Below are 27,737 nucleotides of genomic sequence, written 5' to 3' on the forward strand. Positions count from 1 at the left end.
TTTTATTGTATTCCAAGTTAATGTGTATTTTGTACGTTTTATGTTGGTGAACACTTTTACTTTGGTGAATTTGGTGATTTCCTCTCTGAAGCGCCTGGTGACGAGGCACTTCTGCAGACAGACAGGCACGGCAGTCTTTCCTTGTGGCCACTTGCGGCATTGCAGCAAGAAAGTCCCCTGTGGCTCCACTCTCTCAGAGCGATCTATCGCTCTGCACTCTCTGTGGTTGTGACAGCAGACATGTCGGGCTGCATGTTGATGAGGGCAATCAGAGTGAGTGAGTTCGGAGCTCCGTCAGTCCTCAGACTCTGCTCAGATGTGCCTGTTCTACAGCCGGGACCCAGACAGGTGAGACACTTCCAGAACGGCTAAAAAACAAACAAACAAAAAAACACAGACCTCCTCCCACCTTTACACTAGTGTCCATTGCAAAACAATGACGGCGTAGCTATTAGAGTATCTTTGCTATTATAGCCTACGGTATATGTAAATACCTGTGTTGTGTAGTGGAAGCTTCCAATGTCGAAGCGAGTTCCTAACAAAACGGAACACAAGCACGTCGCAACGAATTCCCCTCTGTTCTATTTCTGATTAAATTAAATGTAATGTAGACCGATCAGTTAATTGTAAAACATTTATTTATTGATGTAAATGTGGTGATTTCTGCACATACAGACAGCAGCAAGTCAGCACTGCTCCTCTGACCAGCTCCTCCTGAAGCTTCACTTTTCATTTACACAAACTAATCAATGAGACCATAAATTAATCTGCTCGCTTTCTCCACCGGCATGACGACGTCTGGGTGACCGGTCAATCACCTCAGCCGGCCGGCTGCTGCCTCTGAGATGAGCCGAGCAGCGAGCTAACGTTAGCTCCCGGTGGCTACTCCCAGCTAGCTCCCAGCTCTGCTCCCAGCTAGCTCTGCACTTCTCCCAAAACCAGAGCAAACTTCCAAACAGACGTCAGTTGGATAAACTGACCACAGATTAGGACTCTAAACTGTGACTTTCTCGCATGAAAAATATTTAAAATTAATAAAGTGACGTTTTAACAACGCTACGGCGGACTTTTAGCTGCTCTACTACTAGGCTATCAGTTAGCATAGCTTTGAAGCTAATGCCGTAAAACGGCGCATGCGCAGAAGCGCTGGAACGGATTGTGTTCCGGGTACGGATTAGAGCACTGTAAAAGAGAGTAGCGACACCACCATAGACTCCCGTGGTCACTTTATTCTCCCCCTAGTGGCAGGATATGGGTATTGCAAATCCGCCCAAGAAACCCATTCACTCCAATGTATGTGTGTTGCCAACTTGCTTGTAAATTGATGAAAACTGCTGTGTTTTTGCTTTTAGGTGCCTTGGTCATATTAAGTTATGTTTATAATTTATTTATTTCAAAATTAAATACAAATATAACACATTTTTCATATTTTTGTTGATATTTGTATTCATTATTTGATTATATAGGTACAAGGCCAGTACCCACAAAAGCACATGTTCTCTGATAAGTTAATCTTATTTCAAGTTAATATTAAACTGTGAAAAAGCTATTTAAAATGCATAATATATATGTGAGATGAACAAGCAAATTTTAAAAAGCATTTAAAACTAAAATCAATGGAGTTTCAAAAGATATTTAATTAATAATAATTAATTCTCTGTCTGACTGTGGTGACACATATATGACAGTATTGACAAAAATATCCAAATCATCCACAGTGGAGGCTAAAATATAATAATGCAGCCTAATAATTAATGTTTACAATAAACAGAATTAATAGTAATTTGATGTGTAATTCTTTATCCTCTTTATTAACAATATACATATTTTTTCTTCTACACTTAGGCCATGTTACACATATTCACATTGGTCACATTTCATAATATAATTAAAATGTTTATTTTATTTTATTTTATTGAATGTAGGCTACTTACAATTAAATATAGAATTGAATACACTTGGTGATTTACTGATGAAAATGTTGCATGCATTTTAAGGAAGTATGGTGAGGCCCGGGAGCCCAGATGACAGATATTTTGCATAAAAACACACCCACAAATGACGTCAGGATTGAAGCTGAACCAACTAGTACCAAGCAGTAACAGCATGCGGCGGTAGATTTTAAAGATATGGGCTGTTTTATTTAGCAATGTTACCTGTCACAATGATGCGACCTTGGTGTCTATGGGTGAAGCCACTGTCACCACTATCAGACTCTGTCACCACTGTCAGATTAAAGTTTTTTTGTTGTTGTGAAATAGTATGTTTTCAACCTGTTATTCCAAAGCAGGTGATGTACTAAAGGAGCCTTTTTCTTTAAATCCAAAAATGTGTTCATTTGTGTTCAAAACTGTCATTTCCTATATTTAATTCAAATAATAAGACTCACATGATGTCAGAGTTTTCAAAGTGCACACGTAAAACAGCATAAAAAGTGATTAAAAGAGAATATTAAACATTTAGCAACATTATTGTGTACTTAAGGTAAAGGTATATTCTATGAACTGTTCTAAATCTATATCAGACCAAATAAATAGCAATAATTCCCTTTTTCTTGTGTCTGACTGTGTTGACAAAAATTAAGTAATGACCTGAAAAACACATATTTTATGAAAAAATTACAAAGTCAGGAGGTTGCACCAAATCATTAGTTGATTGCTGAGAATTTGTTCTATAAAGATATAAGTATAGATTTCTTAATGTTGGATTTTTTTTATTTTCAAAAATAAAACCGGTTTTATCCAAATTCTCAAAAATCAGTGATAGGCTCTATGCACAGCTCCACTACTTCCTATTTTTAATGCAGGTGTTTTATTTCCTGTCTTACATTTTTGGACAAACTGATTAATCCAGGTGTGTCTGACCATTGTGATTACTCATACACCTGGATTAATCAGTTTGTCCAAAAATGTAAGACAGGAAATTAAAACACCTGCATTAAAAATAGGAAGTAGTGGAGCTGTGCATAGAGCCCATCAACCTACACAGACATGTGGTGCACAGTATAGCACATCTGTATATAAAAACAAAACAAATTCATTTGATGTATTACTGCATTTATTTAAATAAGGTGTCCTGAAGTATTCCTATAGTTTAAGAGACAGAGAATAACCTCTCCAGTTACATATTACTTACTTTACAGGCAAGCTAATAATCTCTCACTGGCCTTCTCCAATGAAAAAAAAAGCTTCACAAACAATGAAGCTGACATAAGTGAAACATTCAGTAACTTAGATACTGAAGTTTTATGAACACATTTGAAAATGTAAAAAATTAAAAATGTTTTAACCAGTCCAACACAAGTAGTATGAGCAAACAGCAAATATGTACAAATGATCACAGTCTTTCGTAATTATTTTCGTAGTTCTCTCAGTAGTTCTCATGCACTGTCAGCACCCTGCAGCTTCTTCTGTACAGCACCCAGTCCATGATATTCTCCTGAACATCCGCGTCCAATTTCTTGACATCAGCTTACATCTCCAGTTCCTGGATCTGTGCACAGGACAGGAAATCAGCACCTTACAATACATATGCCCACTCCCACTCTTTCATTCTACTTACCTGAGAATTAGCAGGTCAAACTGGAGGCATGTGTCCCCCTCTGACAGCTGGTGATGTTAAATTGTAGACCTGCTACCAGCTATAAAACCCAGGGAAATAATTAACCACAGTCAATATGCTGTTTAACAAATGTTTAGTATGTATGTATGTATGTACTGTATATATTTAGCAGTATGTGTGAATCTGTGTCTACTTACTGTATGTGGCAGGAGGAGGATGAGGATGGTATGGAGAAGTCAAGGGCAGTGTGCATGCGAGGACTGCATGGTGCTGCTGCAGTACTAGGTCGGCTGCTGGATGGGAGTGGTGTAGGAGTAGCTGGGGGTCATTAGGGGAGTAGCTGCCTTATAGGAGGCTGGACTGGGGTGACAAATACACACCTACACACACACAAGATGGGAAGACATCATGCAACTTTTAGCAGAGGTCTGGGCAGACAGCACTTCTTGACGGAGAAATTGTCTGTGTATTACAGCACTAAGGTCTTCAGGCTGTCCGTGAGCTCTTTAACACCGGAGAAGTCTTTGTCCCAGCACTCCAGGCAGAACACCGAGCCTCTATGATCCAGAACTGTTTGTGGATTGAGACCTGGCCATTCTGTTGTAAGACGATAGTAAACATTCAATATGTTATTACTTTATAAGTTGGAAGGTCAGAATTTTACATACACAACAATGAAATGGGGTATGTGTACAGTAATATAAACTCAATTTTTTTATACCATGTTTGATCATACAGAAAGTGGCTACAGCTCTACCTCGTTCAGTCACAAGCAGTTTTGCTGTCTGTCATTACCTGCATAGAGACACGTGTGTGTGGGGGGAACCTTCCTATAAATCCACTCAGCTTTTTCATCTCCAGCTCATCATCCTCTGCAGCTTTCAAAGGAGGGGAGCACAGCTATGGGTTGGAATGCTGGTGACATGTCTGGTAGATGGCATGGAGAGGCTAGCATGGAGTTGTTGAGGTTACTGTGGTGATCAAGGATCTCTCTGCTGTGGGACTGGTGAGCTTGGTGTTATGATGAAGCACCATTAAGAGGCTGCTGTGGGGCCGATGATGTTGGTGTGGCGATGAGGCTGAGGTTGCCATGAAGAGCTTGATGACGTGGGGCCTGCAAAGTTGGTGTTGTGATGACATAGGTGGATGCAACATTAAGAGGCTGCTGTGGGGCTGATGATGTTGGTATGGCGATGACATAGCTGGACGCAACATTAAGAGGCTGCTGTGGGGCTGATGATGTTGGTGTGGCGATGACATAGCTGGACGCAACATTAAGAGGCTGCTGTGGGGCCGATGATGTTGGTGTGGTGATGAGGCTGAGGTTGCCATGAAGAGCTTGATGACGTGGGGCCTGCAAAGTTGGTGTTGTGATGACATAGGTGGATGCAACATTAAGAGGCTGCTGTGGGGCTGATGATGTTGGTATGGCGATGACATAGCTGGACGCAACATTAAGAGGCTGCTGTGGGGCTGATGATGTTGGTGTGGCGATGAGGCTGAGGTTGCCATGAAGAGCTTGATGTCGTGGGGCCTGCAAAGTTGGTGTTGTGATGACATAGGTGGATGCAACATTAAGAGGCTGCTGTGGGGCCGATGATGTTGGTGTGGCGATGAGGCTGGAGGCTTTGGGTGTTGATGGTGAGACTTGCTGCACCTTTGAGAGACTGGTGTGGGGCCGGTGAAGTTTGAGTGACGTTGACAAGGCTGGGGGTGGCATTGAAAGATTGTCCTGAGGCTGTTGAGGTTGAACTGGCAATAAAGAATCTGGAGAAGTCACTGGAATGTTGTCATGGGGGAGTTGAGGTTGGTGTGGGGATGACGAGGCTGAGGGCATCATGGCCAATCGAGGTGGTGGGACATTTATCTGATCTGAGGTCAGACCAAACACCTCCATTGCAACAATCATGGGGTTTGATGGAGGTTTGCTGACCGTTGAACAAGATGTTGCTTGTCTGTCTGTGTTCTTTGCCTTCTTTGTCTGGCTTTTACTTCCCAGATATCCTTTATTAGAAGAGATTCTTGCCCTTTGCGCCCGGATGTGCTTGGCGGCAATTTTCAACCTGAGTCTGATGTATCTGTCAGCTATCTTGTTTTGGACATCATGGCACAAAGGGAGCCTGTTTTCCAAGAGCCGTGCCTCTCTCTGTAGCAAATCAAAAGCATTTGGGAGCTTCATGAGCGAAGCACTGGTTCTGCTTCGGAATAGCATTTCAATGTTCTGCACCACTTCAAATGCTTCCTCCGATGGCCAGCAAAGCGCACCAGGCTTGTATTCCTTCAGTCTGAGCAAGGCACTGTGCTCTGCTTCTGGACTACCGTCATTGTGCTTAATGGCACTCTTACACTCATCACAGATGCTGGCATGGCTGATCACTTGACACACAATGTAGCCAGTCACATGGTAGAGAGCACAGGTCTCGGTCTGTGTGAGGTTAGGCGCATTGCTTGGCTCCATCAGCTCCTCCACTCTGATTGCTGGACTGGGTGACGTCTCCTTTCCTTCCAAGAAGTCTGCCAGTAGGTCGTTGTCATCCTCCTGATAGCTGCTGGATTTCACTGTTGAAAGAAACTGCCCAACAGATATTGCTCTCAGTGCGCGATGGAACTCAACTGGAGTTGGGACAGGATTTCTCTGTCTGATGCAGCTGAACAGGTTTTCCAGACAGTCTTGCGAGAACCTGCTGGTCAGTACAAATGCATGTCACTGGGACAACATGTCATTTTGTAGGGCAAGGACTGTTCTTGTTGCCATGACAACTCCTGCTTGCACAGGCTTCCACCTAGCTGGTTGACCGATCTTCAGCCCAAGGAAAAGGTTGATTATGTCCTCCAGGAAAGTGATGGCCTTGTTGTACTCCTCCATGTTACTTTTGCTCAGAGCCATCACTGGGTGGCGAGAGGACATAAGCTCAAACCAATGGCCCACCTGCTCAAGTAGCCACGCAGTTGTCAAGTAGGAGTGGGGCCGATCTTCCTTTGCCACCATGTACTTCAGTCCGGCACTGGTTGATTTGCCAAACAGAGTCACCGCAGGGCCCACCTTCATTTTGTCAAAGTGACTGGGTTGGAGGATGGTCCGAGACAGATTTGGAACAATTTTCAGTGCTGATCCCTCCTGGAAATTGACCAAATCTTTCAGCGGAGTAACCAAGACCTCGTTGGTGGGGAGGTTTTCTTTATCAACGGTCTCTGGTGGAATGGAAAATGGCTGACCACTTACCAAAGCGCTCCTCAGATTTTTGACGAGATGGGGGACATCAGGCATGAAATAAAGCCTCCTGTCTGGATTGGATGGGTGAGGGACAGATGTTTGTTTGTGATCCACTCCAAACGCTCGCCACATTGCCTGATTGGGGCTGCCCATGTCGGTGGTGATGCACACCACATGTAGGCCGATGTTAGTTGCTCTCCCTATTATGTCCAAGATGATCGGCTTGTAAACCCTTCCAGCAGTGGAATTTCCACTGTAGTGAAAAGCCACTACCTGTTTCCACCTTGTTGTGCTGCCTGCCAACATGAACACCAACGCATGTGTTGCCTCTCCTTGGTGGTCAGGTAATGTGATATCACCATACAAATTCCCTGACCCCAGGTGCAGCTCAACACTTGTGGTGATGGACATCTCATCTAATGTCAACACACACTCCCTCTCCATACTGCTCAGGCCATCCACCTTCAGCTTCAACATGTGAAAAACCTCTTCTAGGACTCCTGGTTGCATCTTTATATGCTGCAGTCTCCTTTGTAGGGTCCGAATGTCTGGAAGGGGAATTTCCATGTCTTGCAGCAGCTTGTACCCTGTGGTTCCTGTGGTGAAATGGAGTCTTAGAGCTTTTTTGATGGTATCATTTCCCCATGTCATGTTCTTCTTATTTTTCATAGAGAGAGCTTTGATCTGATCATCTGAAAATACTACATCCAATTTTTCTTCAATGTATTCATTCTTTTTGTGTAGGGCTGCATTCTTTCTTTTCTGACGTCTTAGTTTCAACCTTAACTTTACTATTTTGGCTTTAGATTTTTCTAGCTCCTCACTCTGGTCTTTCTCTTGAGCTGATATGCTGCTCTCCATCTCCTCGCTGTCTTGACCATGATTGTCCTCACCACTTTCCCTTCTCTCCATCTCACTTTCTTGTCCCTGATTGTCCCCTGTGCAACCACTTTCCCTTCCTTCCATCTCATCACTGTTGTGACTTTGTTTTTGCTCTCTTCCCTGGCTTTCCCCACTCTTACTTCTTTTCTCAACATCTGGAATGATGAAATGACACCACTAGTGTTACAGGGATGTCATTTACTCACTTTATCACTGATTCTGAAATTCTGAAATAAATGACCACTTCACTGATTAGCAGCCGGCTTAAAATATAGGCCTCTTTCATATCATTCTGACCACAGAAGAATAACTATAACTACACATGTCATGTCATTAACTAATTAAGTCCTTTGAGGCTCAAAGGAGGGTTAAGAGGCCCATAGGAGAGGAGGAGCCAATTTCCTGTTACTTTACTTAAGGCAACTATGGTAAAAATACACTCCCTGGACATGAAACTAATATTGTATATTGCAGCAGGGCATTACCCCCAATCAAACCCATACTGCTCAGTGTCACGCAGGGAGGACACACAGGATCTCTGAGTTTTAGTGGAAGGGGTGAGCTGCAAAAAGTCACAGCATTAATTAACTAACATTCTAATGGTGGGAAAAGCAAGTGCATTTTTCTCTAACTGACTTTTCTTAGTGTGAATGTTGCGAAATATACCAGTAAATGATGACAGCAGCAAATGACACGGTCTCAAATGAAAGCTAGGCACAGCGATCACTACAGATACAGTTTGATTGACTGAAAAAGCTGCTGCTAACCAGTGAAGGGGAACTTTAAAACTATCATACCAAAACTGTTTCTGCCACTGTATGTGTGGTCCGTGCTGTCCTCTTTGAAAACCTTTTTGGTTGCCCTATCAGCAGGAGCCTTCCTCCTCTTGGGCTTGTGGCGATGTAAGAAAATTGTAGGCACAGCATGCTCCTTTAATCTCTGCCTTCCTTGAGGTGTTCTAAGGAACTGGTCCTTTTCAAAGTGTTCCTACAGAATGGTTCATTTTAGTTTTATTCCCACAAACATTCCAGACTATACACCAATATCAATAACCATTCACTTCATGCAAATATTAGGAGAACTCAGAGATAATACTGTTAAGTAAAAACAACTCACCTCACATAGTTGTGAATGTTTAGTGATGGTGAAGTTTTCTCGGTTAACTTTAGCCAACCACTGATTTCTTCTCGTCATGTCTTTAGGAAAGCCATACAATCGGGTCCCTTTATCTGTCCGGTTGGTGCATCCAAATGCAGAACACGCCACCATGGTTAGATGGTATTAGATCTATAAAAGAATATTAAATAGTAAGCAAATAAACCCAGCCTACCCACTTCATATCATACAGAAAGAGACACAGGGGGTGTATACAGACAGTATGTTCGTTCTTACCTGAGTGATGAGCGTGGTGCTTGATTTTGCCCTTGCAGGAGACCTGAGATATAGACACACAGAGGGTTAGACAAGACAGAGGTATGTCTGTGTAACCCCTCTTGTTCGGTATCATGGGTTAGAAGAATCGACACCACACAGGTACAGTCAGGTTCATGGCGTTTACTGACAAACAGAAAAGCTGATGGTTACTTCCTTCGCCAACACACAGCTCCTGCCCCCGGTCACACGGCGGACAAACACAGAAGGGGCGTCGCGAACACATTAGATCGTATAGTGGGTTTCTGATTACAATAAATATATTTAAAAACAATAATCCATTAATTATTTTCTAACAACAACAACAACAACCATGAACCTATTCTTAAACAGAGAAAAGAAAATACACACACATACACGTTTACATACGTTAACATGCCGAGGCCAAACAAAACGATACTTTGTACACAAAATGTAAACATAGCCTACCTGACAAACAGAAAGGTGATGGTTTCCACAGCTCCTGCCCCCTAAACATAACATATTACATAAAATACAATAAATAAACCTAAATAAACTGAAACCATATGAAATGAACGGTGAACAGCTGACCGTTACAGTAGGAGTGACTGTAACGGCTGAAATGATAAACATAGATATAACACACAAAATAAAAGATGACAACACTTAAAAACCATTACAAAATGTGACAAAATCAAACCCAAAACGTATTATGTTAAGTTTTTCCTCCAATTTTGATTAAAAAAATGATAATCAACAAAAACACACGGAGCTGTTTACAGTACGTACCGGTCACACAGCGGACAAACACAGAAGGGGACGAGCGGACGCTTTACCGTTGCTAAGCAACCACCAGCTGTCAAAATAAATAACATAAAAAGCCTCGCATGGAAATAAAATAAAAGCCAGCAGCACAATAACTTGCTTGACCAAACAAACAAACAAACAAAAGAAAACACAGGCTTAAGTGGCGAACAGTTAACTAACACAGTTGAATTTAGCGCGTACACTGACAGTATGACACTTTAGTGGACTTATCTTTATCATTTAAAACAGCAAGCATTCGTGACATAATGGCCACTATATGTTAATATTTATCTGTAAAAGGGTCCACGATTATGCTATCAACGTGGGTGATCTATAAATGTCCTTAAATTATTGAAAATACCGCACTTACTCATTCACCAACACTGCAGAGATGCCAGCTCTTGGGCGCATTTGCAATACCCATATCCCGCCACCAGGGGCGTTTCCACTTGACCAATGCGTGTCGCTACTCTCTTTTACAGTGCTCTAGTACGGATCGGGCACTGACAGTCCCCGGTTCGAATCTTTTTTTTTTATTTTTTTTTTTAACAACTTTATTTACAACAAGAGTATACACAGGACTGAATACAGTTAGATGAAATAAGTGTATACAACATTAATACACAACCAAACCATCATAAATACGCCAGGGGATGACAGCAAGACAGAAAAAACATAAACTTAAATAAATATTTTGTAAAGCTTACAAAGATCATACGTTTTAACAGCTTTTTTATTCTCACAATCACAGAGGGAGGAGATATATTGACCAACATATGCAGACAGTTCCAAGAAGTGTGGCTTCTTACCAGAAAATTTAGACTTATGTATATAAAATTTGGATAAAATAATTAGCAAATTAATCATATAAAACTGAGAATTTAGTTTTTTATCATATTCAGTGTAGCCAAACAAAACATTTTTCCAGCATAAATTAAACTGGGGATAAATATGATCACTGATAAAGCGTGCCAGTCTGCTCCAAAGTTGTCTTGTGTGTGGGCAAGACCAAAATAAATGAACCAAGGTTTCATTGACAGAGACACAGTGGGTACAGTTCACATCAATGTCCTTCTTAAGCCTTTGTATATAATGATTAGTTGGGTAAAATCTATGAAGCATTTTAACTCATTGAGTGCCGCGCTCCTTTCCAAAGTTTTAGTCAAGTGTACCGGCAAATTAGACCATATTTGACTTTTTATTTTAGAGCCATAGTGTATTCTATATTATTGCCACCAACACATACTGTAGCTCATTTGAAAGGTTTAACTTTATCCTTCAAATGGCCACAAACCGTTTGTTTCTACGTGCCTCCGTTCCTGAGAAAAGTCAAGCTAAACATGGCTGGGTTTCACCAAAATCCCTCCTTTTTTTCTAGAAAAGGAGATAGAGCGTCTTTTATGAAAGGTGCGCTGTTTGTGTCTGTCGCTCTTCAGACACTCGCATTTCTGGATCAAAGGGCTCGTATAAGATAAATATACACAACAATTGTTGTTCTATTCACAAAACCACCATCGGGGGCGGGGGGGGCGCCACTAAACAGCAATAACACAGACGCACCGTGCCGTGTCACAGCCTCTCGCCGCGGAACGTGAGGCTCTGCCGGCCACAGCGGCTCGCGAACACCGGTCCCGCCGGTGGTCGGGGTCCTTCTGGGGTACGGGTCGGTGGTGCCGGTCTGCTTTGGCCCAGAGACCATCAGATTTTACCGCGGGAGGACTTTGGGGAGGACACGGTGTTGCTCCAGATGAAGACCGGGCGGGACAGTGGGCTGAGAGCTTCCTGGTTCAGCTCCCAGCTGCTGCAGCCTCGCGGGTGAGAGCAGAGCAGCAGCGGAGCAGCTGCACTGCATCTGCGCTGCATCCACATGCAGAACTCCGTTTGCAGAAGCTGAGTTATGATAAAAACTTCCAGATCATGAGCTGTTATGTGACTTTGATCGTCATCTATTTCAGTTCTCCTCGTCGTAGAGTCCCCAAATTTACATATAATGTGTATTAAAGTGTCTATTTTCATAATTTAAAAAAAAAGCAAAAAACGAAAAATTTCGTTTTTGGCACTCAACGCATGGGAACGAAAAACGAGAAATTACGTGGTTGGCACTCAATGAGTTAAATGAAATCTCTTTGACCTTGTTGGTTAAAAAAAACTTATTAGGTAGTAGCCAGACTTTTTCCCAATTAATATTTCCAACAAATGTAGACCAGTAGGATAAAGCAGAGGGTGAACTTACAATGTCTTGTTGAAATAGTTGACGAATAAACTTATTTTTATTTTTATTATTACCTGTGAAACAAGCTTTCCCCATTACTGTTTCAGTAATGTTCAAAGGTATGGGCAAATTGTTGTTTACATTAAGATTTTTAAAGAGGGAAATAATACCCGAGGGCACAGCATCAAAAACAATAGAAAAATCCTTGGGTGTAACAGGGATTCCATACCGTTGCATAAATTCAACATATCTGTAAAGACGCCCATGTCGGTCAAACAATTGACTCAGTAAAAGTATGTTGTTATCAAACGATTGTTGGAGGAAAATAGATTTGTTTTTGTACAAAAGATATCTATTGTTCCATATAAAGAACCTATGCGGAGAAAAGTTATGTTTGTAAATTAAACACCATGCTAGCAGCATTTGTTTGTGGAATGAGGAAAGTTTGAGAGGAAGTTTGTCAGCATTGTAAGTGCAGAGCAACAAGAACTGGAGCCCGCCGACTGAAGAAAAAACATAATGGGGAATAAAGTTCCATAAAGAGGTTGGAAACTTGAGGTAACGCTTAACCCAATTAATTTTGAAGGTGTAATTTAGGGAAGTGAAGTCCAAGAGATTAAGGCCGCCTTTACTATAATCATTCATTAACACAGATTTTCTAAGATAGTGAGTCCGGTTTTTCCAAACAAAGTCAAATAAAATTTTGTCTATAGATTTACACACACGACTTTCAACTCCTAGTGATAAGGCAGCATATGTTAACCTTGATATACCCTCGGCTTTTGAAAGGAGTATTCGACCTCTTAAAGACAAGTCACGTAAAAGCCACTGATTAAATCTTTTTTTGGTTTTATCAATTATTGAAGTGAAGTTATTATAACATCTTTGGGATTCATTTTTATCAATGATGATACCTAAATAAGTAACAGAGTCCCCGGTTCGAATCCGCGTCGGGCAGACATTTCCTGCATGTCATTCCCCCTCTCTCTGCCTCCCCCTTTCCTGTCTATCTCGCTGTGCTATCGAATAGAGGCAGAAACGCCAGAAAAATATACTTAAAAAAAAAAAGCAGACTTTAGACCTAACTAGCAGCATTCATGGCTCTGGCGAGTTCTGGCAACATTAAGCTAGCAGAAGGCAACTCAACAGATTGCTCTTCTAAATAAAAGCACCTGCTGTTTCAAATGACTATCAAGTTACTAATAAGTTAACAGATCGTATTCATCATAAATAATGCAAAAATGAGTATTTAAACATTGCTTTTCAGTTTTAAAACCAAGTAAATCACATTGTTTAATTATTTAACTTTTCAACATTTTTTTTACTTTTTCATCTGACCTTCATTTGGCATAGTGGCAATCTTCATTTACCCTTCTGTCGAACATCTGGGCATCAATTTAATATCACATTTAGAGGTCCAAAACTCAGGTCAACATCATCTTTCACATCCTTTAGAAAGTTACTGAAAAAACAATTATGTCCTAACCTTCAGTGTTATTTTCCTTAATTATGCATCCATCTTCCTTTCTTTTGTTGTTTATGTTTTATCCCAGCAAACACAAACCGTAATTTCAACGTTGATTTCCGGTTGAAACCAGGTTGATATAAGGTTTGAACGTTTTTCAACCTCTTTTCAACCGTCTAAAAAGCGGTTACAACATCAACGTGGCGCAAAACACATATTTGTTTAATTTTGCTTGATAATCATTTCCGTTGTAGCTCTCAAAAGAGATTGTATTGATCAGATTGACGTTTTTTCTCTAAATGAGGGAGGCGAAATTACGTCTAAACAAAACGCAATTTCAACGCATTTAATGTTTCATAAAATATCATAAATATGGACATATATGAGCTTTGTGCTGTTAATAGAAAACTTCCAGTACATCGCAATGGTGATATTTTAATGAATTTATGTAAAATTAGAGGATGCCGTGTACTGCTGTTAACGCGCATGCGCAAACACTTGGGCTGAGGACTACCGGCTGCTGCACTGAGCGAGCAGGAGTGTGGCGAATGAGTCGGTCCTACTCACGCTGCCTGAGTCATCAAATACAGCATTTTTGGTAAGTGCATGTACTACTGTACAGTATTTCCTATGTTCCAACAAGAAATTATGACACCATTTGTTTCATTTTACGCTGCTAACGATGCGGACAAGGCCGCTCGTTCGGGCATGCTAACTTAGCAGTAAGGTTAGCATGGTAGCTTGTAACGTTTTCATGCTGCGGCCTTGACAAAACTTTCTGCCCGACTACTTTAAGGCGTGTGTTTATAATGTTGGTTCGCTATTGCATGTAATTCCACAATTGGACTGTCGACGTAGCCTTCTAAATTTAATATTCAGGCCATTTTACATCAAAAATACACAGCTGAAAGCGAGGGGGCTGCAAGCTAGGGGAGGGAGTGAATGAGGGATTGTGATGATAAAAAATGGCCCAAAACTTTGTTGTTTGTCCTACTACAACAACATAGAGAAAGTATGACCAGTGGGAAAAGGGCACACCCTACTGAAATGGGCTACTGTATGCAAGTAAAAGTAAAGGGGAAAAACAGGGAAACTGTGGTGTACTCTGTGATTAAAGGTTGAAGACTTTTTCTGTATATTTTGTGACTCTTTTTTCCCTCAAATATTGCTAGGCTACTTTTTTCTAGAAAAATCCCCCATGTCTGATTGTTAGTGTTGTACTATATTGTCATATTTCATAGATGTGTCTGTATTTAACACTGTTGATTTTCAATATTTGAATAAATTCAAGTTTATTGTAGCCTTTGTCCTTACTGTAAACTGTTGACAAAGTAGATAGGCTGGTGGTTGAATTGGTTTCCTATAGTCAGCAACTATATATTACAGTGAGCATTTTTACGTTTAATAGACGTTTAAAAAACGTCTATGTTCAAAACTAGTTCAAAATTGGTTGAAAAGTGAAAGTTTTTTCACCGGCTATATGTAGACGTTTAATGAACGTTCATATTTAGACCATAGTTAAACGTCTTGCAATAGGGGCTTTCAAATGAGAAATTTAGACAAAATTTACTAGTTATGATCCACCATAACAATATACTGTGTATGCACACTAAATAAGGAGAAAATTTTAAATATAGCATTTCCTGGTGAAATATGGTTTATACGTGAACGTTGAATAGACGTCCACAAATAGCCGTTGAAAAAACTTTCACTTTTGAACCAATTCTGAACGTCTTTTCAACGGTCGGCATAAACGTTTTTTAAACGTCTTTTCAACCAAAAAATGTTTGCTGGGAGGCGTGTGTTTATAATGTTGGTTCGCTATTGCATGTAATTCCACAATTGGACTGTCGACGTAGCCTTCTAAATTTAATATTCAGGCCATTTTACATCGAAAATAGACAGCTGAAAGCGAGGGGGCTGCAAGCTAGGGGAGGGAGTGAATGAGGGATTGTGATGATAATGAAGATGATGAAATGGCCCAAAACTTTGTTGTTTGTCCTACTACAACAACATATAGAGAAAGTATGACCAGTGGGAAAAGGGCACACTCTACTGAAATGGGCAAGTATGCAAGTAAAAGTAAAGGGGGAAAACAAAAACAACAACAAAAAAGGGCCTTCAGGGAAACTGTGGTGTACTCTGTGATTAAAGGTAATTTTTTGCTAATAATAAAGTTTGTCTATATTACTAAGTGGTTGCACAGTGAAATCCTTGCATCTCATAATTTATACTCTTTCCCTAATATTTTAGATGCTGTCATGAGGTTGAATCCCAGCCCCACAGGCAAATGTCAACAGCGCCATGGCAGACCACCTGGAACAGGCTCCAGGGAGGACTAGTGGTGGTTTTGATTCAGCCCTGCATTCCACAACCTTTGTTCTAAACAATTTTATTTAGAGAAGATATTTTTTTTTATTGTTTGCAGGGTTGGGGAGTAATGGAATAGTTAAATATTTAAAATACAGTATTTTAAATAGAAAATGAGTAAATGTATTGTGTAACAATTTAAATTTGTGTTTCCTGACACTGTTACTGTCTCAAGTAAGATTACTTGAAGGACTTATGTGTTATTTGCTCAAGAAGACTTTTTCTGTATATTTTGTGACTCTTTTTTCCCTCAAATATTGCTACTTTTTTCTAGAAAAATCCCCCATGTCTGATTGTTAGTGTTGTACTGTATTGTCATATTTCATTAATGTGTCTGTATTTAACACTGTTCATTTTCAATATTTGAATAAATTCAAGTTTATTGTAGCCTTTGTCCTTACTGTAAACTGTTGACAAAGTAGATAGGCTGGTGGTTGAATTGGTATCCTATAGTCAGCAACTATATATTACAGTGAGCATTTTTACGTTTAATAGACGTTTAAAAAACGTCTATGTTCAAAACTCGTTCAAAATTGGTTGAAAAGTGAATCAAAGGAGGTTAAATCGAAAGCAACTGGACTTAGTTATTTGTCTAGGAAGACGTTTCACCTCTCATCCAAGAGGCTTCATCAGATGAAGCCTCTTGGATGAGAGGTGAAACGTCTTCCTAGACAAATAACTAAGTCCAGTTGCTTTCGATTTAACCTCCTTTGAAATACTATGACCTGGGCAAATGAGAATATGCACCGGCTTGAAAAGTGAAAGTTTTTTCACCGGCTATATGTAGACGTTTAATGAACGTTCATATTTAGACCATATTTAAACGTCTTGCAATAGGGGCTTTCAAATGAGAAATTTTGACAAAATTTACCAGTTATGATCCACCATAACAATATACTGTGTATGCACACTAGATAAGGAGAAAATTTTAAATATAGCATTTCCTGGTGAAATATGGTTTATACGTGAACGTTGAATAGACGTCCACAAATAGCCGTTGAAAAAACTTTAACTTTTGAACCAATTCTGAACGTCTTTTCAACGGTCGGCATAAACGTTTTTTAAACGTCTTTTCAACCAAAAAATGTTTGCTGGGATAGTTGTTCTATGTTGCACTGCACATTATATTGTTTATCCTGAGTTTTTCTATGTTGTACTTCTTATTATTTATCTTGAGTTTCATGTAATTCTTAGATGATGGGAGTGGAACTTCATACAAGCCCTCCAGGCTTCATTCCCTCCTAATCAAATCAAATCAAATTTCAACCTTAGCTTCAAAAGCAACAATTAATAATAATTCACAACAAGTGGCAAGAGTGCTGCTAATTTATAGTCTATGCCAGTAGAATAATGTGACATATGACACAAAACAATGGGTAACTTCTATGCCAGTAAAGAAAGATATATCCCTCAGTGGCGCATATTAAAGGTTGACTATGTAAAATTACAAGAAAAACAACAGAAAAAGAATTCCAGCAGTCGATTGCCAGACCGTTGCTAGGTAAAACGGGCCGTTGCTAGGGACTCCGCTCTGATCAGAGGACAGCAGAGGAGGAGAGCTAAGCAGGATATTTACCTTATGTTTCATTTTTACCGTCATTAACAGCATAATAAATGACTTGTAGCGTGTTACAGGGACAGTGGAGGCTCTCTGTCTTCCACACCGCTGCTGCTCTGAGCCTCAGAGCCTCCGCTGTCACTGCTCTCGTCAAGTTGAAGAAAAAAAAAAAAAAAAAAGGAGCTCCGTGGCACCGAAAGTCCGCGACGATAAACGTGTTTATGACAGATAAGACTACACAAATACACCCATCCTAACAAGTATATGATAATCCATTGATCCACCGATTGATTATTAAAAAGGCTTGGTTGGAAACAAACGCATCCGACCGGGAGGAGGCAGGAAAACAGCGGAGAACTGAGCCACATGTCGGCTACAGGCAGGTATATACGAATGTAAACAGAACGTTGACAGAAAGTCAGTTGTCGAGCCCGTCAAAAATACAGTGGAAACCGCTTATAGTGGTCACGGATATAGTAATCAACCGCTTATATAGATCAAAAGGCTTGGGACGGAATCATTTCTATACAAATGCTGTTTAAATAATTCGTTTTAGTAAGGGCAACATTTGAGAATCTGGGAACTAAATCCTTACCAAGAAATTTCTTCACAATTGTCTTTAGGAACGTGCCTAATATCATGTCTTAAAATGTTGAAATTCAACTCCCGTGGGAAACCCCCTAAAAAACTACTCAAAGTTGGGGTACCCGTAACTGGATTTTTGAACATTCCGTAATGTAAAATTTGGCCTTAAGTAACTTGTGAGGGGTCAAACTAGGGGTTTTTTATGATTCTGAGTTGATCGCAAACATTAGTTTTATGCCCAAAACACTCCTTGGTGGAGAAAAAAACAGCCACACCCACTTTTCTTGTTCATCGGAACCCCCACTACCACCAATAGAATGTATTGCAGAGAAGCCATTCCTTATCATTGCAGAGGTTGTGTTACATAATACTACTAAATACTCAATATAACTTTTATTCTACCCTTTTTTCTATAGGACATTATACAGACCCTCCAGGATTTTATTATGTCACGATTTCAACTATTAATGCAAATTCAATCATGAATTCTTTGGCCTTGCCACTGCTACTTTTCAGCAAATTTGCTATCATAGGCCGCTGTGGCTAGCTGTTTTCAGCTGTGGCCACAGTGTTTCCATTACGTTTTTTTGCATGTCTGTGTTTTTATTAGTTATTATAGATATATATATATATAGATATTATATATTATAGTTATTGTTTTCATATAACATTAAGTTTTATGCGGATCGGGAGCGAGAGAGAAGGAAAGACATCAGGTGCACACCAGATTTCACATACCACCATATTTTTATTTATTGCCATGGTAAATCGGCCTGAGTATTGTTTAGTGGTAGTTGTAGTTGGTTAGCATTAAAAGTGAAGAATTTTGGAGTTAGCTAGTGCTAGACATGTTGAAGCCATTTACAACCTTCGATCATTGACAGACATACTACTTTTTACACCTGATATGTGTTATCTACATCTTTTTTTAAGAACTTGAAATACAGTATGTCATGTCATTGCGTTGATAACATGCATAAGAAACTTTACTTGATGCCTATCTCCATAATGCATTCTTATAATGAGTTATAATGCAGTTATAGCACTGTATAACTATAGTTATAAACACTCATAAATGATCATAATGCTTTATAACAATAATCATAACACACTATAAAGCATTTTATCATGACTTATAAGGTCAGGTATTATTATTATTAATACGTTATAATTGTTAGTAACTCGCTGACAATGCCCACATTTATAATGCATTATAAATATAGTTATAATGTGTTATAATTGGCTTATAGTTGTGTATAACTATCATAATAAACACTCATAAATGATCATAAGGCTTTAAAACAATAAGCATAACACATCATAGAGCATTATAACTCTATTGTAATACTTGACCTTAAGCCATTATAAAATGCTCTATAATGTGTTATGCTAAATGTTATAAAGACTTATGATCATTTATGAGTATTTATAATGATAGTTATACACTTTTATAAGCCAATTATAACACATTATAACTATATTTATAATGTATTATCAACGTGGGCATTGTCAGCGAGTTACTAACAATTATAACGTATTATAATACCTGACCTTATAAGTCACAATAAAATGCTTTATAGTGTGTTATGATTATTGTTATAAAGTATTATGATCATTTATGAATGTTATAATATAATAATAATAATTATAATTATTGTTATACAATGCTATAACCACATTATAACTCATTATAAGTATGGTTATAATGCATTATAGAGATAGGCGTCAAAGTCTTACCAAAATGGTTATTAGTTGGCTAACAGTAAAAAATATGATTAGTTAGCCAACTCCTATGTGCGACTGAATCTGACCATTTTATTTTCCTAAATGCTAGCTGACTGCTCCATTAGCTATCAAACTAGGATAACATGGTGTAGGCCTATTGTCTTCACGAGGATTTTTGCAGTTAGGTTTAGGCAATGAAATACTATACTCAATAGAATACATTAGAGATACAGTAAGCTATTCCTGTCCATGACAGAGGTTTTCTTTAATGTCACAAAAAAAACTTCTACTATTACTACTGAATACTTAATATAACTTATATTCTACCTTTTTACATTGTTGGACATTAATCTAGCACACACGTCAATCTCATGTCAAAAACCTGGGGGCCAGATCTGTCCTACACTTTTATATGGCCTTCAAGAAAAATATGATGTTAATAATGGCCCACCAATATAGCATTCACATTATTCACATTACAAATCCCATAATACACTACAACAGCTACCATACGGTCATGACCAAGCAATAGGCCCAAGGTGGAATGAACAAGTTTGTGACACACTGCAACATCTATCTTTTTCCATTCTTCAAAAACGACCTAGAGCCTGGATGCTGGATGGAGATTGATGCTCAGTGTGTGTGCAGATTAACATTATCATGTTTGCAATCAATGTACAGTAGCACCACTGTGTATTTTTTGTGCTTTCCCTATCTTCATTTCGAACAAACTTGTTTCAGTTGTTGCTGGTATGTGAAATCTCGTGCATGTCCACTGTCTTTTCTTTCTCGCTGCTTGCTACCGATCTGCATAATAAATTACATTTATAATAACTTTTTAAATAAATTTAGCAACACCACAAAATCCTGGAGGGTCTGTATAATGTCCTATAGAAAAAAGGGTAGAATAAAAGTTATATTGAGTATTTAGTAGTATTATGTAACACAACCTCTGCAATGATAAGGAATGGCTTCTCTGCAATACATTCTATTGGTGGTAGTGGGGGTTCCGATAAACAAGAAAAGTGGGTGTGGCTGTTTTTTTCTCCACCAAGGAGTGTTTTGGGCATAAAACTAATGTTTGCGATCAACTCAGAATCATGAAAAACCCCTAGTTTGACCCCTCACAAGTTACTTAAGGCCAAATTTAACATTACGGAATGTTCAAAAATCCAGTTACGGGTACCCCCACTTTGAGTCGTTTTTTAGGGGGTTTCCCACGGGAGTTGAATTTCAACATTTTAAGACATGATATTACACACGTTCCTAAAGACAATTGTGAAGAAATTTCTTGGTAAGGATTTAGTTCCCAGATTGGTCAAATATCTGCTAAAATGCCCTTACTATTTATAGTGATCTAGAAATCCGCTTATAGTGCTCATTTTTGGTCATTTTATGGATGAAAACATGCGCAAAACAATTTAAAAACTACGTGTAGCCTATTTATTATTTATTTTCGGCGGTGTCCCTTTAACGTGCACTGCTGCAGCAGCCTGCACATGTAGCTGCGCTGTGTGTTGTTGTGCTGTGCTCAGCTGGCTGGCTGAGACACATGACTGTGGGTGCAGCGCGGCTGTTTGTGTTGTCTGTTAAAACATGGATGAATGAAACCTATCAACTTTATATCGACCACGGACGTCAGGAATAGATTTTGGGCTTTTGGCTCGTTCCTCATCTCCGCATAGCGCTCGTTGTCCGTTATTGGCGGAGGGAGAGCGAGCGAGCGAGCGAGAGAGAGAGAGAGAGAAGGGCCTTTCACACCGAACGCGGCAGGCGGCGGAAGGCGGCAGCAAACCCATTCATTGTGTGCTACCGCGGCGCACCGGCGAACGGCTCTGCGCCGAGCTGAGCGGCACGCGAGGTGGGCGCATGCCGCGGCGGCGCGCTGCGCCCGAATTAAAAAATGTTTAATCCGGGCGCAGCGCGCTGTGACGACATCTCGGCGCGTCCAATAGGAGAGGATGTAGTGGAGTCTGAAAAAAAATCAGCCGCTTGCAGAGAGAAAACAAACGACCAGACGTTCAGTTAAAGTGACGGGATGCATGAAGTGAGTTGTCATCCTCCTGAGGATCAGACCAACTCTCTCTAACAGGCTGTTAAACTGCTCCCTGCTCAGCCTGACGCTAAAGTTCACCTGGAAGCGGTCGTTTTGTAGCTCCTGGCGAACATAATCTTTACCCCCCCAAATCCTGTCTTGTTTGTTCGGTTGCTCAGCAACTCGCGCCATATGTGTACGCGCTGCCGCCCTGCTCTGCGCCTGACTGCGCTGTACCTCGCGGTGGGCGCAGCGCATACCGCGTTCGGTGTGAAAGGCCCTAGAGAGAGAGAGGAGCGCGCACTGCATGACAGCAGCGCGCGGTAAAGTGAAACTCTGACAGTGATGTTGCCTGTTCATTCACGAAAACCATCCTGAAACACTCTCAGTCAAACAAGGTGGGGAATGAGAAACTGCGGCGCTACTGTAGCCTAGAGTAGTTCGCTAATTTTAAAAACACACCGGCAGCGCCCGCGGATCTGTACTGAGACGTGTCACGTGAGTTACTGTAAATGATGCTGTGCGGAAAACCAGCTGTGGTCTGTGTTTGAGGTGCAGACCGTGAGTTTGGAGCTGATGAAATGATCGCGCTGCTGACAGCCGTTTCATTACATTTTTCTCATTGAAAAACTATACAAATGGCATTTAGATGATGTTCTGCATAAAAAATAAGTGAAATAATAAAAATTTGGTTTTAGTAATCAACCGCTTATAGTGATCAAATTGACTCTGGACAAACGTGATCACTATAAGCGGATTCCACTGTATTAAAAATAATAATTCAGACTAAAAAAATTTTTTTTATGGAAAAGCAATACTTTCATTCTGTACCCCTCTAAAGGCCCCATGGATGTATTATTTTTGAAAAAATATAGCTTTTAATAAATATTCTACATATTCAACCTTTAAAGAGCAACTAAACCCCTCAGTTTTGGATGACGTGCTCTAAGCTTGAAATTCAAAAAATGCCTTGATAATGCCATTCACACCCGCGAAATCACACAAAAGAGAAAAAAAAAGTAATAAACACACATCGACACTTCTGCTAGCGCTAACGAGCTGCTAACGAGCGACTCTAACAGCACTAGTAGCGCAGACACTACTAGGAGAGGACGCCAGAGTGACACAGTGCATCTACAGCCGATCCGCCGGCTCGTTAACGGCTCGTTAGCGCTAGCGGCGGCCGCACTAACGATTCCCATTCAGGCAGCTGTTAGCAGCCGTGAGCAGCTAGAGTGCCTAGCAACCGTTAGCCGCAGGCAGCAGCCGGTGCTGATTGGTCGGGGAGCTAGTGGCCGGTGACGAAAGCTGCCTCCAAAACGTCATCTGCCTCCATCTCAGCCAATAGGAAAATTCGATTGTAATAGCCGTGTTTCAACCCATAGAGGGCAGTCACTCTACATTTTTACTACAAAATACACCAAATTGAAATATTTTGACTAAAATGTCAAAAGTTGGACCAGAATCAACCGACAACACTACCTTATACCCAAATATATTTGTTTTCAGCAGAAAAAAGTGGTTTAGGGGTTTAGTTCCTCTTTAAGCACTTTTATGTGGCACATATTACCATAGTTAAAGGGACAGTATGGGACTTTATTGGCTTTTTATTGACAAAAATCAAATATCGCTTTCATGAATACGTATTTCACTGAAGTGGAATCGCGCACGCGATACAAACGAGCGCTTTCTCGTACCTTAGAATGAGATGTTACAAGTCGTTACAAACATACAGGGGGGGGTTCACCGAACCTTCTCTGCCATGTTGAATCGCCATGTTTTACGTTCAGTGTCACCGTGGCCGTCAGTAACCACAAACTCGGGCCGCCGGAGCTTCTCGGCTCGGGGAGAAAGTTTTCCAGACAGCGCCTGTTAAAACTGTCACCACCGTGTAGCTAGTGTGAGGAAGGACGGAGGCACTGGTGTTGCCTTCAGGTGCAGTCAGAAACCTGAATGACGCCGTGAGTGACGCGGTCGGCAAACCGACTGGATGTTATTTTACTCGACGAGAGAAAGCCGGTAAAACGTGGGTCAGGTAAACAATACGACATCACCATGACAACATATTGTCACGCCTGTATTGTTTTGCCTCGTGCTGGCGGACCGTTTGTTTACATAGAGGCTTGTTTATCCTGATACATGCAGCGTGTGTTGTTTTTCTGACTTCTGCCCGAGTTTACGTAAACGCAACAGCAAGAATACGTGCCGACATGCAACCGCACCGCTAGATGGGGGTAAATGTCCCATACTGTCCCTTTAAGATGAGAAAGTGCCATTGTTTCTGAGACTGCATGGTACATTTTTGTCTGACATAAACAACCGTGGTCCCTCTGCCCTCCATCTAGAGAGGGTAAAACGGAGACATTGAACCCCCGTCCCTCCCTCCGAAAGAGAGAGTTGGGTGTTTCCATCGCCCTTCGACCAAATCAATCACTTACTGCTTGTGAATCCCCCCACTCTCTCTACCCACTTCCTGTTAATCTTCAGTGCTACTATCAATAAAGACATAATGTGCCCCCCCCCCCCCCAAAAAAAAAAAAAAAGTTTACTTGGAATTAGATTAGGGTGGTTTCACACAAGTGATACTTATTTTATACGATTTTGGGTAAATTGGGATGTAACCTGAACCCTAACCCTAAAATTGATCACTTCTTAGATTCTAACTGTCTTGTCGGATTTTAACACTTCTATGATGTGTTTCTATTCTAGGTGTTGATCCGTGTCCATGCCTGTGGAGTGAACCCAGTGGAAACTTATATCCGTGCTGGGACATATGCCCGTAAACCCACTCTGCCCTACACACCGGGCAGTGATGTAGGAGGAGTAGTAGAAACAGTTGGAGAGGAAGTTGTTGCAGTAAAGGTCTGTGCAAAAGCATTGTGGGCAAAAAACTGAACCCATGTTTAGACAGAATTAACCAGGACATTTGAATAACCAAGAGTCGTTCAAAACCTAATGCATGGTTGGACAATCTTTTTCAATGTACAAAGTATAATCAATTTAATTGCCCTTACCCGTTTGCATCACTGACTATAGCCGTGTTTCCACTGCAGGAGTTCCTGGTAAAGGGAGGGGGTAGGAACTTCTACAGGAACCGTCCTCTCACTCGGCCCTCTCAGTGGTCGTGTTTCCACTGCAGACAGGACCCCGGTCACCCCGCGGCGACGTCATAAGTTTCGATCGCCGCTTAATCGCCGTACGTGCGACAGTTTCAACCGTGACGTCACCCAGGCAGGTCACAAGCACATGCACAAAAATCATAACAACAACGAAGAAGGATGGAAGGAGCTGAGGCGGTAGGCGCGTTTCTGGTTTGTGTGTTTCTGCACATGGCGGCTGATTGTAATCCTGCTTGAGTTTTTATTTTTTTTATTTTTTACTTTTCACGGCATTGTTTTGCGGCGTGATGGATCCCCAGTGTGTCGAGGTGCGCTGATATTTTCATTTCGCCGCGATGACTCAAACCCCCTCTGAATCTCCTCGGTGCCGTAGACTGCAATCAATGTCTGCACCTCGTCGTCGGTCCATTTGTGTACATCTTCCTGCTGTTTTCTTGTTGTTTACAGCGGTGTCTGCTAGGCTAATGCTCCCCTTCTGCTCCCCTTTTTAAAAATGCCGGTTGTTTTGGTGCTGTCTGGTAGCGTCAGAGCCTGCTCTAGCTTTAGCCAATCAGCGCCGGGTTAACCTCGAGCCCCACCCAGGAGCTTTTCAGGGCCGAACGGAGTACCTACCCTGGAGTTGGTACTCCGTTGGCCCCCGTAAAAGTTCCTGTAAATGGCCCTGTGGGGGAGGTTCCTGCAGTGGAAACACGCACCAACGGGGCTGGCCCCGTAAAATTACCCCAAAGTTCCTGCAGTGGAAACACGGCTTATGATCTACAAGAAGCAATGTAGGGGGGGGGGGGTTCTTGCAGCACACCACCTGGGGCATCTGCACATTGTAGCAACTGCTTGATTCTGTGCTCAGGTATAAACATGGTCTTAAGGGACCATGTGGCAGCAGATTACAGCAAGTTTAGTTACCTGTGCATCTAATTTTCATGTGTGTCAGGCAGGAGATCGTGTTTTCACCACAGCAACAGAGTCTGGAGGTTATGCAGAGTTTGCTGTAGCAAATGAAGACAGTGTCTACAAGCTGCCTGATGCTCTACATTTCACACAGGGAGCGGCCATTGGAATCCCTTACTTCACTGCCTACAGAGCTTTAGTTCACAAGTAAGACCTTGTCACTGGCATAAGCTGAACTCTTGACTAAAAAGTTCAAGTATCACCATTCTTCTGGATTTAATTTGTTTAAAATTAAATTACTGAACATGAGAATACAGGTGTCACTGGCCCAGAGTTTGGTACCTAACTGTACCTAACATAAATGGTTTATCTATATTCGTCAAGTTTTGCCAAATGAAAAAATACAAATGCAAGATAGTCTCCAAAATGTTCTAATTTTAATTGTTGAAATTTGTAGGGTGGCATGGTGCTACACAAAAAAGATTGCTAAAACACCGACAACCAGTCAGTCTAACGAGTCAAACAGCTTCCGTCACTAGTCACTGCCTGAAGAGTTACAGCTATTGTTCCTTTGGCGACATTTAGAGGTGATGCTGGGAAACTGTTAATAATGTGAAAATAATTAGTCCTCAGAGTAATGTGCACATCAGAGACACATTTATGAACAATTAACCCATCCATGTGTTGCAATTAGATAGGTGGATATAAAAGCATGAGCAAAGTGGTGCAGAAAATATAGTCAGCTTTAGTTCTAATGGTTCTTGTAATTATCTAGAATTCCTCTAGGGGTTGACAGTAGTTACACAGCTCCTTTTTAATGAAATTGCAAAACGTTTTGCCAAGGTATAACAGGACCATGCCTATGTTCCCACAACCTTATCAGCTCTAAGATTTTTCTCAAAATCAGGCTCTCTGTTCCCACTGGACTCTCTCTACCTATCTAGACTCTATCTATCTTGCTTGTCTAGCCTCTACCTGGTCTTTTTACTAAACTTAACCAACTCTTTTCTTCATTGCCTAAACCCAAGAACACACACTTAGAAATGTGGGAACATAAGGCTGTGGGAACATAGGGCTGTGGGAACATAGGAATGACCCCGGTACAACATGTCGATTGGTAAGGGAAATAAAATTATATGCACAATTTTAACAAAGACTACTGCAAAATGTGAAAAACTGCAGGGGTCTAAATATATAGGGTATAACACATTGTATATGTATACTGTGACTGGGAAAATTAGAAATTATTAAAAGACCGATATTGATCTCTTAAGGGTATTGTTATAATGTCAGTTTAAATGACTAAAATGTGTTTGCTATTTTGTGTTTTACAGAGCCCACTCCAAGGCTGGAGAGACTGTTCTTATCCATGGAGCCAGTGGAGGAGTGAGTTGAGGGTTAGGGTTAGGTTTTTTTTTTCTTTATTATTGCTATTACTACTATATCATTTTTATAATTATAAGAATAAGAATAACAAATACTTTATTAATGTCCAAAGGGAAATTCATTTGTCTAGTATTCATTGATTTATTTAGTACCGGTATTCATTTATGCCTAAAGGGTTAGGATACGTATTGGCTGGCTGGAAGGACCTAGGCACATGAAACGTGGTACATGGATAGAGAAGAGTTAAAGTTAGGGTTTATAGTTAAAGTTGAGAGAGACTTCCGAAATGGTCAGGGTTAAGTCTAGTGTGTGTGTGTGTGTGTGTGTGTGTGTGAGGTGGGTATGGCAGCATGTCAGCTGGCCCGCTCTCTAGGTCTCAGGGTGTTTGGCACAGCGGGGACCTCAGCAGGAATGAACCTCATTCTCAACAATGGCGCTCACAATGTGTTTAATCACAGAGAAGAGGGCTACACTGATAAAATCATGGTATGTACACATATTTTAACACCTTTTAAATGTCGAAACAATTGCAGCATAG

General features: G+C 40.7%; 1 protein-coding gene across 1 annotated transcript; it reads left to right on the forward strand.

The window, feature by feature from the left end:
* Positions 1–108: 108 nt before the first annotated feature.
* On the forward strand, positions 109–27,737 carry cryz (crystallin, zeta (quinone reductase); the record flags this gene model as incomplete). Its single annotated transcript, XM_085771978.1, has 5 exons — positions 109–348; positions 24,516–24,668; positions 25,857–26,020; positions 27,148–27,199; positions 27,536–27,737. Coding segments are annotated over exons 1-5 (679 nt in total), but the record flags the coding sequence as incomplete, so codon positions are not given.

The sequence above is a fragment of the Trachurus japonicus genome, unplaced genomic scaffold, assembly GCF_045865225.1.
Source record: "Trachurus japonicus isolate A0001 unplaced genomic scaffold, Traja_1.0 AP029882.1".
In the NCBI taxonomy this organism is placed as follows: Eukaryota; Metazoa; Chordata; class Actinopteri; order Carangiformes; family Carangidae; genus Trachurus; species Trachurus japonicus.